The sequence below is a fragment of the Dufourea novaeangliae genome, unplaced genomic scaffold (assembly GCF_001272555.1).
Source record: "Dufourea novaeangliae isolate 0120121106 unplaced genomic scaffold, ASM127255v1 scaffold142, whole genome shotgun sequence".
In the NCBI taxonomy this organism is placed as follows: Eukaryota; Metazoa; Arthropoda; class Insecta; order Hymenoptera; family Halictidae; genus Dufourea; species Dufourea novaeangliae.
The window spans coordinates 202,804-219,630 of NW_015374026.1; the positions used below are offsets into that span (position 1 = coordinate 202,804).

At 34.5% G+C, this 16,827-nt stretch overlaps 4 protein-coding genes across 6 annotated transcripts; 3 read left to right on the top strand and 1 right to left on the bottom strand.

Moving 5' to 3' along the window:
* Positions 1 to 1,867: 1,867 nt before the first annotated feature.
* On the top strand, positions 1,868 to 9,905 carry LOC107189388 (proteasome activator complex subunit 4-like). 2 transcript variants are annotated; one of them, XM_015577910.1, is made up of 13 exons: positions 1,868 to 2,291; positions 2,726 to 2,866; positions 2,958 to 3,129; positions 3,195 to 3,593; positions 3,684 to 3,832; positions 3,917 to 4,239; positions 4,313 to 5,285; positions 5,373 to 5,643; positions 5,715 to 6,098; positions 6,271 to 8,388; positions 8,690 to 8,917; positions 8,983 to 9,139; positions 9,736 to 9,905. In XM_015577910.1, exons 1-12 carry the CDS (start codon positions 2,056 to 2,058, stop codon positions 9,124 to 9,126), a joined length of 5,538 nt encoding a protein of 1,845 aa, XP_015433396.1. In that variant the 5' UTR covers positions 1,868 to 2,055; the 3' UTR covers positions 9,127 to 9,139; positions 9,736 to 9,905. The 2 variants fall into 2 exon arrangements, with proteins under 2 accessions (XP_015433396.1, XP_015433395.1); XM_015577909.1 differs by lacking the exon at positions 9,736 to 9,905 and having other exon boundaries at positions 8,983 to 9,278.
* A 726-nt stretch (positions 9,906 to 10,631) lies between these two features.
* Positions 10,632 to 12,160, top strand: LOC107189390 (flavin reductase (NADPH)). Of its 2 annotated transcripts, none has more exons than XM_015577911.1 (6): positions 10,632 to 10,688; positions 10,802 to 11,168; positions 11,327 to 11,491; positions 11,574 to 11,663; positions 11,750 to 11,881; positions 11,945 to 12,160. In XM_015577911.1, the coding sequence occupies exons 2-6, from the start codon at positions 11,096 to 11,098 to the stop codon at positions 12,088 to 12,090; spliced, it is 606 nt and encodes a 201-aa protein (XP_015433397.1). In that variant the 5' UTR covers positions 10,632 to 10,688; positions 10,802 to 11,095; the 3' UTR covers positions 12,091 to 12,160. The 2 variants fall into 2 exon arrangements, with proteins under 2 accessions (XP_015433397.1, XP_015433398.1); XM_015577912.1 differs by having other exon boundaries at positions 10,654 to 10,688; positions 10,808 to 11,168.
* Positions 12,161 to 12,377: 217 nt separating this feature from the next.
* LOC107189361 (N-acetyltransferase 6) lies at positions 12,378 to 13,269 on the bottom strand. Its single transcript, XM_015577877.1, has 3 exons — positions 13,120 to 13,269; positions 12,915 to 13,048; positions 12,378 to 12,831 (listed from the first exon to the last, which is right to left on the bottom strand). Exons 1-3 carry the CDS (start codon positions 13,230 to 13,232, stop codon positions 12,485 to 12,487), a joined length of 594 nt encoding a protein of 197 aa, XP_015433363.1. The 5' UTR covers positions 13,233 to 13,269; the 3' UTR covers positions 12,378 to 12,484.
* Positions 13,270 to 14,653: 1,384 nt separating this feature from the next.
* LOC107189363 (mediator of RNA polymerase II transcription subunit 6) lies at positions 14,654 to 15,842 on the top strand. The gene is made up of 5 exons (XM_015577879.1): positions 14,654 to 14,745; positions 14,854 to 15,013; positions 15,087 to 15,261; positions 15,347 to 15,593; positions 15,676 to 15,842. Exons 1-5 carry the CDS (start codon positions 14,718 to 14,720, stop codon positions 15,753 to 15,755), a joined length of 690 nt encoding a protein of 229 aa, XP_015433365.1. The 5' UTR covers positions 14,654 to 14,717; the 3' UTR covers positions 15,756 to 15,842.
* Positions 15,843 to 16,827: the final 985 nt, after the last annotated feature.

Here is a 16,827-nt window from a genome sequence, read left to right on the forward strand (position 1 = left end):
AGTACTAATCTTCTCATACTTGACATTAACTTAATGAACTAGTTTCTTTAGTTACGTATTTTATTAATAATATAAACACAATAGTGATATTATCTTATTTTTATGTAATGTACCCTGACGAGCAAACACCATGACACCAGCATATGCTAGCAAACACCTTCCGCTAGGGGAAAAAATTACGTTGGGGAAAGTCCTCCTACCACTTGGTAAGTTTATTTCAAGGATTGAAATAAATGATAAATCGAATGTTAATTTGGCATAAATTTCAGTAATTCTCAATACCAAGTGGTATGAGCTTGGTAAGTATGTAGCTTGGAGAGAGGCGTCCTGGAACCCCCGGAGCATGCGCAAGAGACCCCGCGGGTATAAAAAAGAGGGGTCATAGAACCCCTGGATCATGCACAGTAGACCCTGCGTGGGTGAGAAACTGAGGTCATAGAACCCCCGAAGCATACGTAAGAGACCCCGTGTGTATAATTTGAATTGAGTAGATACATTATATCTAGTGTTGACAGAAATAATTCTTCCAATTATGGGGTTCTCGGTATTGAGTCGATGCACGGGATCGTAAGGAGTAAGTTGAGACTAATTGCAGTCATTTTAAGCGTCTAATTATTGAGATATCCGCATTTTTTCGTCACTAAGAATTTTCACTCACCTGTCGGTATGATTTGGCTAGCCATTTGAGAGAATTGCCACGGGTGGCGCCACCGGTCAAAAATATAGTGGTATTCGACGATTAAATGCGATTTTAACAGTGTTCTGGATATTTATTTTTATTGAAAATGACAGGAGATTAATCTACGTTCTTTCAGCTATAAATTAAGCGCTTTATCTAGACGAAAGTTACCAGTACAACGGTGTAAGAGCTGTCCAAATGTGAACTAAACGAGAAGCGTATCACATGAAGCAGTGCTATCATTAGAGATGGCGTGAACTGCTACTTGTAAATCACTCGTGATTGGATCACGTTCGTTCCCAATCACGATGATTTTTCACAGTGATTCGTGATTTTTCGTGATCGTTTCTGATTGGTGGAGAAACGTAACAGTTCTTTATACGCGACACATAATCTGTATATTTTATATTAACGACATCAAAACAAAATTCGAGTTATATTTTGTAAAGTGAAGGAATAATTAGAAACAATGAAGAATAATGAATAAATTAATGATTATAAATTATAATCTACATGTTACCTAGCAAATCATTCTTTTAGAATTTCTTGTTTTTTGTACTGATTTTGACAAACACAAATAGTAATGTAATTCATCGTAAAATCATATTGAATAAGTTTTTTTATCTTGAGTGAATTTGCTCACTGCAATCGTAAGTCGTTAATCTTTAAACAGAAAAACGTATTCAATATGATTTTACGATGAATTACATTACTGTGTTTGTAAAAATCAGTAGAAAAAACAAGAAATTCTAAAAGAATGATTTGCTAGGTAACATGTAGATTATAATTTATAATCATTAATTTATTCATTATTCCTCATTGTTTCTAATTATTCTTTCACTTTATACGATATAACTCGAATTTTTGTTTTGATGTCGTTAATATAAAATATAAAATATACAGATTATGTGTCGCGTGTAAAGAACTGTTAGGTTTCTCCACCAATAAGAAACGATCACGGGAAATCACGAATCACTGTGAAAAATCATCGTGATTGGGAACGAACGTGATCGAATCACGAGTGATTCACAAGTAGCAGTTCACGCCATCTCTAATATGTATACAATTTTGGAACACCTGTGACAAACATCGATATTGGTAACAGCAATCGATATTTTGCTAGTTCGATAAGGAAATATACCGAGAATGATTGTTTCTCTCCGATCTTTACGAAGTTAACATATCAAACATGGCCACTGGAATACAAAACATGACTCGATAAAAATGAAGAGAATATACGCAAGTTGTTGCTGACTCGCACTGACTCGACACGTCTATGATTTCCCATTGTGTTGCTCGCTCTTTCGTGGGATACATCGGATAGATTCACTTAACCTGTACCACTCGATTGTGACAATATTACACTTCGAGTAATCATGGACGAGAATTGTGACACCAGTTTAAAGGACACAGAAACCATGGATATAACGAGCAGAGCTGTCAAGACTTATTATCAAAAGGAACTTATATACAACAAGTTGTTACCTTATGCGAACGATTTAGAATCGGAATCACAGGCTTTATTTGCCGAAATCAAAGCAAATTTAGGACGGGCTGTTATGTTGCGTGAAATGCAACCTGGTTGTGTTCTTGGGCTCACTAGGTTATGCGAGTAAGTTCATATTCCATAAACCATTTACTTAGATACATTTAAAACAAAAAAAATCGAACGCGTCATTCATATGTATATAGAATCATTATTATACTACGGATGTTTGGGCAAGTATCGATTGTTATGAAGTAATGTACTACATAGAAGAACTGGAATGAAATAGAATTTGCTTAATCTACTAAGAAATCCTATGAGGTTTCAAATGAAATAGAAACTTTAATAAATTTTCTAATGTATCGTGTTTTAAACAAATATGTGTGCTATAAAGACACGATGTCCATAGTCTAAATCATTACTATTTAGATTTATATTAATAGGTATGGTAAATTCCTATTTCAATAATAAATGTAAAATAAAGCATAAATGATCTTGTTTAGTTTCGTGAAAATTCAATAAGAAGATTAATATATAAAATATGTCTGTATCTGTTCTAGCTACTTAAAGATATATGGCTTGAAGTTCAGTAAAGAAGATCACATTTACTTAATAAAATTAATATACGAATTAGTTACAATTCCAGATCTAGACCCATTTTTAATCAGTGGATACAGTATGACATTACTTTTACTATTAAAGTAAGTATTGTTATATAGATTTTATCTGTTTTATAATGGTCTTAGTATTGATGGTCTAATGTTTATAATATTGTCATTCTAATGTTACTAGGAAGAAAGGATTAATATCTCCGGAAGAACTACAACTACCGTGGAAACCTATTTATAACTTAACCGACCATGTACAATCAAAGATAAAAACTTCCTTGGGCATGTATCGTTATTCTGCATTGTTAAGAGACACACTAAATCTGCTTGTACATGCGGTGAAAGTCTATTTTCCTGTAAGTGATTATTTTCTTTTCGAATAAATCTGTGGAAAGGATTGAGAATTAATCTATTATGATAGGTGAGTGCCACACAGGAGATATTAGATAAGTTGAGACCCACATTTTGCCCTCTTGATGGCACACTGATGTCTGTGAATATGGAAACATTAGAATGGTTCTTACCAGTACAATTACCTCCTAAATATCATTCGATTGGACACGAGTTATGGTTCGATGAATTTATGTCTTTATGGAATGTTTGTCATAACGCGCCAGAGTGGGAAAATCGCATGATGTACTTAATGGCGAGATTAGCTTCTCATAACATTGGATACATCGATTGGGAACCGCATATACCGTTAATGTTCACTAGATTTATGAAATGTTTGAGGCTACCAGTAACTTACAATCAAACGCAAAGACGTAAATATCATAAAATAGAGACATGTCCCATGTCCATATGGATAGCATCAGTTCTGGTAAAAGTTTATTACAAATGAAAGATCTATTTAAGTAGCCGGATATATTCCTATTAAATGTGATTTCATGTTTTTATTTAATAATTCCAGGGACACGGTTCAAGTGCGCAAATGTATCTTGAGAAATTCTTGAAAACTATAGAAACGTATTTTCATCCAGCCAATACGGGTTGGTGGCTAGACAAGTTGAAGGAACTTCTTATAAAACTTCCATATTATTTTATCACACGTTTACACAAGTAACTGCTATACCATTTTTTATTTTTTTGCGCGCGTTTCTATAATAATGTTCTACAAGTTTTAACGTTTTATTATCGTTCCAGGGAACGATACCCTAAGCCAACATGGGAAACACCTGTTCCAGATGAGTACAAATTAACCGATAGCGATGTCGATGCATTTGTCAAGAGCATGATTCCAATAACTATGACAGCTATGTTCAACAAGATAGGTGTCAACAATGCTGCTCTAGCATTGGAACATCTTTCTGCTATGAGACCTAGCTTAGTTATTCCAGACGTTTTGGAGAAAATATCTTCTACGCTGGACTCGTTTACAATAGAGTCATACAAACTGAATGCTGCAATGAGTTACATGGCAGCTATAGCAAGGCCAATGGCACAAGGATCTAGAAACGTTAATAAAGGTATGAATCAGGAAAATTAATAGCAATATATTAAAAATTCCGAGTCAATTTGTCTATTACATTTTTATTTTAGGATACACATATCCTGAAGGACCAGCGCATATTTTACCATTACTATTTCTGCTTCTACCTGGCATTGATCCAAGCGATACGGAGAGGTGTTTTGTTGCTTTTCGCCTTATTTCAGTTTACGCTACTCATATATTCATTATGGATCCGTCGAAACTTTCCACAATAACGGACGAAGAAGAAAGAAGAATATACGACGAGACAGCATCGAAATACGAAGATTTCGTTTTACAATTTTTTGACAGAGTATTCTACATCATAGATTCTAGTTCCTTAGAATCGGTTCGACTGGAGAGCACTGCTGGCAGTGGAAAAAGCAAATTGGAAAAAGTTACTGAAACTCTGCTCAGGGATGTCTGCACAAGTTTATTAGTTCAGACCAACGATAAAATCTTCGAGAGTGCTTTACACAAGCTGCGCACCTTTATAACCGAACGTATTCTTGAAACGAAAGTCGCCGGACAATTGGCTGCCGTGTTATGTAGAATATTCGCTCGCGTAAACGGCAAGAAAACACTGCGTTCATTGTTACCTCTGCTTTCGGATACTATCTTAGAGATCACAGGCGAAAGCAGCGACATTGTTATAGAAGAAAATTTGGACGGTCGCCTTTTGTACGCGATGCTGCTCTTATCTGCTGTTGTTGGTACACCAGGGAACAATTTGCTGCCATACATCGATCTTTTGATTACCGTTCTTGATCGTGTACTAGTCTTAAAGTCAAGAGAAGGAAACAATTTAGCTTGCATGTTATTGAAAACTGTTCTGCATTCGTTAGCCACTATGACGCCATACGAATTTGAGTCTACCGAAGACTTGTACTGGGGTCAGAGTCTAGATATCAATTCCTTGAAAGTTAAGTGGTACATACCTGGAAAAGAAGAAATGACTGCATTAAATCGAATGTTCTTTAAGTATTTATCCCCTGAACTAAACAAATTACAGAAATACTGCGAAGACTGGTGTTCGTTGTCGAGGTTTGTCATTACTCTCACATTATTTCTCGTCTTTTATTGGACCGCATATAGTTACAGTTGGATGTTACATGAACGGTATAATTTTAGGGACGAACTGCTGACTAGCTTAAATATTGTAAACAGTATTATTCAAGCTTGCGAGTCAGTTCTGCCAGTATGGAAAGAGGAACCGTTGGTTTTAATGAAATCGTGTTTGAAATTGATGCCTTTTATGCCAACGCTCGGTATGCATGAAGAAATATTAATGCCAGACGGTAGCAATGTGAGACGTCATATCGTAAGACTTATGGACAATTTACAGAAAGTAATATTGAAGCATGCAGAAGACGACACGAAAAGTTTATTTGTTTTAATACAGGTATTCGCTTTAACGCAATGTCTTCTTAAAATCTGTCGGTAAATTGAATGAATTGAAAATTTTTATTTTAGATTTGGAATAGTCTTTTGATAGGAAAGATTCGTTTGTTCGATGCTTACGAAGCGAAGCTCAAGCACTTTCATATGGTACATAAAATGATGAAAGATAAATTAGTAGGAAATAAAGGATTGATAAGGCCATTTGTACTTCAACGTGCTGAAATCCAACATGAGACGCGTGTAGTTTCACAATATTTCAACTTAACAGAAACTCACAAGAAGATTATATTTGAGCTTCTTACGTTATCAACCAGTAGATACGCTAATGTGAGATCGCAAGCTCAGTGGAGTCTATTTCGTGCTTTACAAGAGTTTACTTACTCTTACACGCTTATTATTCCACAATTGATTGATATATTACGAAAGGATGTGGAAGATCATCATGATGCGTACAAGGTTGTATTAACAATCTAATCGATACACACATAGTTTCGTCTTTCGGCCAAGACGAACGCAATATTACTTATGATTCAAATTAACGGTATTCAATAATTTCTTGTCAGAATTTTCATTATTAATGTCTTTTTTTTTTTTTTTTTTTTTTTTTTTTTTTTTTTTTCTTCAATAGGGCGTTTTGTATATCCTGTTTGGTCCCCAAGAAGAGCCCATCATTATGAAATCCGATTGGAAAATGCTGAGATCTTTATGGCCAGCTATAGTACTTTCTAAAACATCCGAGAAACTGTCTGTGGTTCGATTAAAGGAAAATTTAGTGGAAACAATAAATAAACGTTTTTTAAAGATAACCATTAAATTCGAAGTGCCGGAAACGTGTCTAGCGATAGCATCGAAATTATGGACAACTGAACCACGACCGAATCTCCCTAAGCCTACGGAAAATGAAATAGGAGAAGGTTTAAAAGCATCGAAAGAACTTGAACAATCTAATCTTGACGCATACAATGGCTTGGTGGACGAACTGTTAAACGCTCTTCTGGAAAAGAATTTACATTGGAGACATCGATTAATGGCGATGAATTTTATCAGAGATTTGGTCTATCCGACTCAAACCTATCCAGTGAAAGTGGTGCGTTACTTTTTAGGGGCGTTAATACACGATTCGCTGCAAGAGAGAAAAATTGCAATTAAAGTAGTCGTGTATATTTTAAAGCAACTTAAACGGAAACATCCGAAGATACTTATTGATCCTCCTACTCTGTCGGATCGGTCAAAAAAACTAGTGCCAGGAGGAAGATCAGACAACGTTTGGCTTCAATATAATTATGAAACGCGTCCTCTGACTGCAGAGCAATGGGATGAACCCAGATACGTTCACAATACGCACGTCGGATATTACATGTGGCCAACGAAGATCGAAATATACGCGCCGTCCTCCGAGCAACCGTGTCTAGATCCAAGTGTACGAAACTTAACAGAACACGAGAAGGAAGTGGATCACTTTTTCAATGATCCGCGAAATATTGAGAAACTTATAAGGTTTTTTAGCCTTGAAGAGAAAAAGGGCAAAGATAAATTCAATTGTTACAGATTTCTTCTCTTCCAGGGTCTTTTCCGTAACCACGGAATAGTGTATTTGAAACACTTATTGCCGCATTTGTATAATTTAGTTACGGACAAACAAGAAAGTAGTCAAAGATGCGCGGCAGAAATGATTGCCGGAATAATTCGAGGCTCGAAGCACTGGCCATTCGACATGGTCCGTGAAATGTGGGATTCTTTGTTACCAATTGTAAGGCTTGCCTTGGCTAACATAACGGTAGAATCTGTTATTGACTGGGGCGTGTGCTTTGCCAAGTCACAACAGCGTAGAGATCCGAATAGACATCATTGGCTACTGGAATGTCTATTGGAGGAACCGTGTCTTGCTGAATCAGAGTCGTCTTTCGCCGAATGCGGACGTTTGTTCATTCTGCAAGTAGCTCTCGACGAACAATCGTGGCGTGTTTCACACTTGTTGAGACGTTTACTAAAACGTACAGAGGATAGATTACTGGCGAGCCCATTCGAAAATGTGAGAGACAGATTAGCTTCCGTTCTGGTCACGGTGTTCAATGCGAATTTAAGATTTCCTGGTACCTCGAACAGTCAATGGACGCCGAGAACAGACGATTTAATAAACAGAATAATACCGAGATTGCAATCCCTTGTGACCGAAAACACCACGGTACTCAGCATGGACGAACAATCTTTATCTGCACAAGTGGCAAACGTTAAGTTCAATGATTCTTCAGTGAACTCGGAAAAGAACGTAGAGGATTGGGAAATGGCGATTCGATTGCTCAAGACAGTTTGCAAGTGGATCGCGAACACTATAATTCGTTCTCAGAATGGTTTACAGCCGGGATTTTATGAAATATTCCCAATTATATGTCAACTGGAAAATTGCGACATAGACACAGAATTAACGAAGTTGTGTACGTCTACTTTAGCAGTGCTTGCACAGGCATTCACTCTACCGCATGATATGCCAACAGCTTTGGATGCAATAATAAAAATGTCGAAACACAATTCATGGTGGACAAGATCTACTTGCTTGGAATTTCTTCAAGTATTTGTATTCCATAATATGAGTATATTGTTAAGTAATTCCGCATGGGTCGATTCCGTCAAAGATACAGTTCTATATTTGTTGGAAGATGAACGTCTCGAGGTTAGGAAAATCGCTGGTCAAGTTCTCAGTGGATTGTTACATTGCACATTCATACCGGAACCGGAACACTTGTTGGTAAGTGTCTTCTGTCCGTCCCAAGATATTCTTGTATCAAAGACGTCCAATGGAGGTATCTCTAAGTCAAGAGCTGACTTACTGTTATTTCGATTGATACTTAAACAAATTTAACTATTTACGAGGTCACTATGTACACTCTCCACTTCTTATGGAGAATTTCGAAAAGAATAGTATGTATATTATAGTTGAAAGAAATTGTATACAACAGAAAAATTCTTCCATCGGTGGTCCCTACTGGTAAGATCATTTTTATAACCGGATATCACATCTTGTAATGAATTTAATTACAATCGATCAGGAGGAGTTTAAGAGGAAGGCTATAACCAAACTATACAAGAAAGAACACTCAAGTCAGAATAAGGAAGCAACAGGGAAAAAGGGAAAAATTGATGTTATAAGGATTCGTCATGCAGCTGTACTGGGACTGTGTGCATTCATTCAAGCTCATCCGTACGATATTCCAGAATATATACCCTCAATCTTCGAATACCTTAGTCCTCACATGAATGATCCGCAACCGATACCGGTAAGCGTACAGCAAACTTAAAACGCATGAATATCAAGTAACTGTGTATATTATTCCTTTTGCAGACAACAATTAGGAAGACATTGGATGATTTTAGAAGGACACATTATGATGTATGGAGAGGCATAAAGGGGTATACGCAACACTTCACAGAAGAACAGTTAACTCTTTTGCAAGATCTGACAATGCCTCCATCCTATTATGCTTGATAGAAATATAAAAGTTTGTATTATATGTTTCTTATGGTTGTAATAGAATTTTTTTATCTGTAATTAACGACGGCGATCCTGAAACATGTTATAATCATCAAATGAATTATGAAAAAACAAAAAGAAACTTTGTAGTCATAGTAATAACACTGTCCAACAAATTTGAACTTTTTTTCGTTTTTGTAACCTCTAATAAGTGTATCTGATAGATCTTCATGAGCTGAATACGAATCTGCAAACTGTTTCTTTCCAGCACGTCCGGTTTTCGAAAAAATCAATTTTTTTTTAAATTGCAAATTTTCAACTTTGGAACTGTGTTGTGCTTTTACAGTAATAGTTATGCAATTTCTTTTGACACGAGCTAAATTCTCTGGACTCTTCCGAACAAAGTTATATAAATTATTATTATATCATAGACATCTAAATATGTTTAAATAATGTTTAAAGTGAAAAGGACACCGAAAACGCACCACTTTTTTCTGATATTCTTTAATTTATTTCAAAAACTAAAGGTCTAGGAGAAAATCTAACCACAGCATGCGATAGAGCAGACCTTTCTGCTCAGGAAAGTGGCAAGGAAAGTTACAAAATCTGTTTTGTTTTAAATAGGGAGGCGAAATAGTTCAGCAAAATACGCGGCGCCGACAGTGGTGACCGTGCGCGCCTAGCGCTTCCGTTATGCTGAGCGGCAAGCAAGGCGACCGCCGTCATTGAGTACTGTTGAAAATGGATTTTTTCAAAAACTAGACGTGCTGGAAAGAAACGGTTTGCAGATTCGTATTCAGCCCATGAAGATTTATCAAAAACGCTTATTGAAAAGTGCAAAAATTTGTAGGTGTTGAACAGTGTAATTACATAGATACATTATGTATAAATAGTAGTCTATAATTGGTGCTGTACAGTGAAAACAGAATATTATATTTAATACAATTTATTTATTTCTATCACAGAAGAAATATCATGAAACTGTCCTATTTTTAAGTTAAAGTTATGAAAGACCAAGTACTTGGACAGTAACTGCCCAGTGTTCAGAAAAATTTAAGAAATGGTAATGTTTATAAGAATTGTTAGTTTTAACTTTATCTAAAAATGTTACTTATGTTTGTACAATGTCAATTATAAATTATTACACTTTTGTTGACAGAGCAGTCATTCTATATAATTCTCTTTTTTATATCAAACTGAATACGATATGAAGGAATAAAGAAAATTTATTTAATAGAATAAATAATGCTGAATGTTATTTGATATAATGACTTAGAATTTGTTATCATAACATGAAAATACGAGCGAATCTGGCTAGTGTATAACTATGTAACAAGATTTGATATCAATTTCAATATACCTATATATACATATATGTACATATGCACATACATAAATACATACATATTTTCTAAAATACTGTGTCCATAAATTACTTCAAATGTTTAAACCAGTGTTTATTCTTATACTGGAAATTCAGAAAAAATAAATAGCATTTAAGAGAAGCTTAAGTTGTTTTATTCTACATGGTGCTTGTGTATAATTTATTTTTACTATATATAGGAAGGAGACTTCAGGTAAAATTTCTTACGATAGGTTATGTTCTATGTTACATAGAACATAACCTATTTAAGTATTTAATCTAAATAGTATATATGTAAATATATAGTAATATTACGTATATATTTAGAAACAGTTGATAGATACACACATGAAGTACCGCCTCGATAGTAGCTTTATCGACGAAACTGCTATCAGAAGCTTAATCGTATCAATTTCACTCAATCACGTATTTAGTGGTGGGGGTGGGAAAACAAATCATCAACAGAAACCAGTAGGAGAATGCCTATTGTCTCGCTTGTGTATAATTCCTTCGAACAGCAACCATAAATGTTACGTAAAGATGACACAGCATCTTTGAGTAAAGTATTATTTCATATTTGATAACACATTACTGTATCAATCTTATAATAGTCGTATTACCATGAGCCGAATAGTGATATTTGGAGCTACCGGAAATACCGGATTATGCGCTTTAACCAGTGCAGTGCAGAGGGGTAGTGTATTTATTTATTCTTCCATTAATTTATAAAAGATAGAAATTATTTATATTCAATAATTGACAAACTCGGATGTTTTAAAACAGTTAAAATCTGTGAAATGTAAAGCACATGCATAAGATCATTTTACTTTTACTTTGTATTTGACAATTTAGGACTAGATGTAAGGGTATTCGTGAGGGATGAAACAAAAGTTCCATCAAACTTAAAGAATAAAGTAGAAACAGTTGTTGGAAATGTTACCAATTTAGAACAGGTTTCTAATGCAGTATGTGACACAGATGCAGTGGTTGTTGTGCTAGGCACAAGAAATGACCTAAGTAAGTACTATATTTTACAAAAGGTATCAGATTTTCAAATATAACTTTTCTAAGTTGTGTATTTTCACGTTTTATATTTTAGGTCCAACTACTGTATTATCCCAGGGTATGAAAAATATAATAGATGCTATGAAAGTACATAATGTAAATGTAGTGTCTGTTTGCTTATCTGGTAATTGATTTCTTCGGAAAATTTTTTTATGCCAATGTATGTCAATATATTATTTAGATATCTACATAACTTTTTGTTTCTGGCAGCATTTTTGTTCTATGAACTTGAAGCAGTTCCTGCTATTTTTAAAGATTTAAATGCAGATCATCAACGCATGTTTGATCTCCTCAAAGAAAGTGATTTGAACTGGATTGCAGTATTACCACCACATATTGCAGGTATGTACCATATTATAAATATATTTGAATTAATCATACAACATGACAAAATTGTGTTTCCAGATGCACCAAGTTCAAAATATGTAGTAAAGTACGATGTGTCCCCTGGTCGAGCTATATCCAAACATGATTTAGGTGCTTTCCTTATCGAAAGCCTTCAGCAATCAGAACATTATAAGAAAGTTTGTGGCATTGCAACTGTTTCATGATACAATTAGAAATATGATTATACACAAATAAACATTTTTGAATAATTCATTAATGAAGTGTAGGTAATTAAAAATGTTCCACTGAGTACTTCATACTCTTTTGTAACTTCCACAAATGAATAAGATGGGTAAAGGTATTAAGAACGAATTCAAATTTTCACAAAAAAGATTTCATTGATATGACAAAGTAGGTATATATTTTTCGAAAAAGTGTATTATTGGAATGAATAGGACCTAGATTTTACGACTGTTTTGATGAATGAAAAATATTTCTGTGGTATGAGTGAATAAAAAAATAATTTACTAAATAAATAAATAATGCGTTTTACGACATTTACACATGGAATATGTAAGAGTCTTGTAGATGCAAGAATTTTTTTTCATTATTTTACTGTTATAACGATAATTTTTTTACCATATGTGTTCTGTGAGCAATTGAGCTAAAATCAAAGAATTTTGGCATTTGAAAGTTTGGCATTGGAGGTGGTGGTGGGCCAGAACATTGCATAGACTTTTCTTTAAGCTTTGCTTTAGTAAATGCTGCAGTAGAATACACAACATCATTAATTCCATATGCCTTAAATGGATCGCATGTTTTGTATCCATTTTTAAGGTAAAAAACTTCTTGGCCTTTGGTTATTAAATAGACATTTTTAATTCCTTTTTTTGTAACATATTCTTCTGCACCACGAAGCAATCTAGATCCAAGTCCCTGAGATCTACATTGGAAGTCAATTATGACTAAAATGTGGAAAAGGAAACTGTCATTTTGTTTCTTCTCTTTTCTTCCTAGATTTGCTTTCTTTTTTTCAAGGCAAGCTTACCTGATTGTACGAGACAACTATGACGTAATCTGGGTATTAAGGATATCTTACAGTGACCAAGAACTCTGTCCTCTTTATCAATAAGTATGAGACATGTAGGGAATTCATCGCACGATACATTCAGAGATTTTAACCTATTTTATGTAACACATAAATTGAATTTATAATATAAGTTTTTCTTTCAAAAGAAATTAATGTAATGTACCGTGCAGTATCACTTCGTGGCCATTCAGAATTGAGTAATGTGCAACAGTCTTGAGTTAGGTCTGGTCGTTGATGGAGAGGGACTATACAATATTCCTTGTGATTTTCTGTCATAATAGGTACTGCTGCAAATATACAATAAACGAAAAATAATATGATATATTTAATAAATATATATTAGTTTGTTCAATAAAATATGAAAATATTTATGAAAAGCCGATCCAGTAATGAAAAATTAAAAAGGAATATAGAATTTATATGAGTTAAATGAATAAAATTATTTCCAAGAAATGTGTAGATCCTCGGAAAATAGCCGCTGCACTCTAAACAATCCCAAATAGGGATGGCGCACGACACCTGCCATTGACAGACTTCGAAAAATAGAAAGTAACATGAACACGCGTCAACAAGTGTAATAAATACTTTGTAGCAGATGTCCTTACCGTAATTTTTTTCTTTACAAACGACGAGAACTTGACACGAAAGTTTAAAGATCACTGTGATCTCTACCTGTATGTATCTTGTGCGGAAATAACTTTCAGATTAGTATCATCTTGAGCTAGGAACGATATTTCTGTTGAACATATCCCCACCGTTATGTAAAATTTTCACCACACCCGACACATTATTGGGCATAACGCTCCGGTTGAATATACTGTCGAATGTATTCTTACACTCCCCAAATTATCTGTACTTCATGAAAAATATACGGTATTAAACTTGAATAAAGGATATTACATGTTTACCATTGTGACGAGGCGATCTACATAATAAAGTTCGCAAAAGTGAAGTCCTAAAGTCCTAAGTCCTTTACGCGACTTTAGTTTCCGTAAATTTTCTAATATCTGTCATAATGCGATGATAGTTTCTTTTAAAAATTTTGTTACGTAGTAGAGTTTTGTTCTTTCCGTATTCCATTTCTTTCTGGGCATCAAAAACGCGTTTGACTTTGATCTTGTGCATGAATTCTTTAGCGAACGCGATGCATCCAATCTCAACTTGTCCATGACCCATTCCCTTTTGGATGCGAGTATCTTTTTTCGCATTTGACCTATTTTTCTTAATAGCCTCTGTTCTATATGTGAGCACTGTTCTGCATTCTTTATTTCGGCAGTGCTGGTCAATGTCGTCTCTGATTATAGTGACACCGGTGACAGCATTATTTCCAATATAAACCGTGGCATCGTAAAAAATCCTTTCCAAACTAAAATAATATTTACGTATTTTTGATTGAGAATATAAAATGAAATCATTAATCAAAGTTCATATTTTTCTTACACATGATCTCGTTTTGTTGGTGCTTCGGAGCTTCGGAGTAAAGGAATATTTTTCAGGTCATTGAGAACCACTGATCACCACTGATCACCACTGATTATTACCGTGAAGTTTTGTTTTAATTGCATTAGTCACATACTTATAGTTTTACGATGTTTTGTCGTCGTTAAAAGTAAATAATGATATTGAAGCTGTTTATATGGAATATATTTATGAATACTAATGTTAATATTAATTTTAAATTGCGTTTAATACAAAATATTGAATGTAACTATCAATAACAAGTTTATTTCGTAGCGTAAACAGACATTTTTCCAAGTCAAAATGTTGCCAGGAAGACCTCCCGTGACAGGTAATATTATGCAAACTTTAATTATTATTATAAAAATTGTATTAACACAATGAAGTTGTTGTTGTTATTACATCTAACCTCGTTCTCTTTATTTTGTTAAATTATCAGAGAATCCTTTGGGACTTTCTTGGCATGATAGTGCATGGATTCCTGTATTGAATCCAAACAACATAATGGATTACTTTTCCGAAAGGAGTAATCCGTTTTATGACAGAACATGTAACAATGAGATTGTTAAAATGCAGCGTTTAAGTCCTGACCAATTACAGTAAGTATCCTTTGAATTAGATTACGAAAGATTTATGAAATAATGATGTTAATAATGAACCATTTAAATTTAGAAATATGACTGGCCTGGAATATATTCTTCTACATGTCCAAGAACCCATTTTATATGTAATTAGGAAGCAACATCGACATTCTCCGACTTTGGCAGCACCGCTCGCCGATTATTATATCATTGCAGGTGTTGTGTATCAAGCACCCGATTTAGCATCTGTTGTCAGCTCCAGATTGGTACTTATCAGTTATGAATTATGAATATTCTGAAAAACTTAATACTACTGGCTATAAACGTTAGTTCATAAACTGTAATTTATAGTTATCCACAGTACATCACCTACAATCTGCTTTTGAAGAAGCTAGCTCTTGTTCCCGGTATCATCCTAGTAAAGGTTACTATTGGGATTTCAAGAATGGTAAAGCATTGGCAACAAAGAAAGAAACTCCTGTTCGCGAGGAACCCAGCTCTTTGTTTCAACGTCAAAGAGTGGATATGTTACTTGCTGAGCTTACTCGTAAATTCCCATTGCCTGTTCCAAAGCCAGTACATCAACCTATAGAATCTTGTAAGCTTTTTTTTTATTTTACTGGAAATTACTTGTTGATCAACTAGCATAAGTAGAAATAAAATTCTACTTCCATTTCCAGCCATAGAGATTAAGCAAGAAGTGAAAGTTGAGAAAAAAGACATGAAACCACCACCAGAAAAGAAGCCAAAAGTTAATTAATAAAAACTACAACTGTATATAAGTGGTTAGGTTTAACTATGTATATATAATATTCTCTCTATTTCCACAGCATATTTACTTTATGCATTTAACACTGTAACTGATTGTATTTCCTGTTGGAATATAAAAAATAATGTACATAGTGACGAAATATTCAGATTAATTTACAATTAAACACGAACGGAATATTTTTTAATTCATGTACTCATTTTTTCTTACACCATGGACAATCGAGATTATCAATTTTTTCCGTCGCGAGTTGTTTCGTCTGCTTCTTCTTGGAATTTTTTGGCTTGTGCCGTATCTTTTCTGGCGCGTTGAAATTGCGTAAGCAAGGATTGTCTTCGCGCCTTTGCGGTCGAAACAGTGGGTAATAACTTGAAAAAGTGTTCGTCGTGATCTGCAAAAATGTTCCTGTTATCTATGTAGGTGAAACGAAAAAGTGATCTGTCACAGACTTTTATGCTGTTTTGTATGGAGAATGGAATACGATACATGACGCTTCTGTTCCTATTAAAAAAATCAACCGAAAATTTCCGTAGTATTAAAATTAGATGGAATTACATGTGTACATGTCACTTTCACTTTCAAATTTCATAGAGAAATAGTACCATAGAGAAGAAAATTCGAAGTGTCAAGATGGGATGGTAGTTCAATTTTTTTTTTGTTAGCATTTCACTTGTAATAGATTCGATCTGACTTGGTTAAAAATAGAGATCGTACATGAGATCAAGAAGGACAATGATATGCGACGGAAACACGTGCTGTAGAGACTACTTCGACACGGAACAGCACGAGCAGAGCTACGACGAAGATGAGTTCATCAGAAGCCTAAAACACGAGAAATGTAAATTCATCCAGTTGGTTCGTGAACAAATGCACGAAGCTTGCAATAGACAAGTAAAAATCATCCGAAAAAAAAGTTTTTTTGTTTGAATGTTCGAGAAAAGTCTCTGAGAGAAATGCAGCTAAAGTTTTGTTCCCCAGTACACGATATCCTCCATAGTGGAATCGGAATACTGCCCGATGGAACGAAAACACATGAAACTTCTTATGACCGGAGAACAAAACA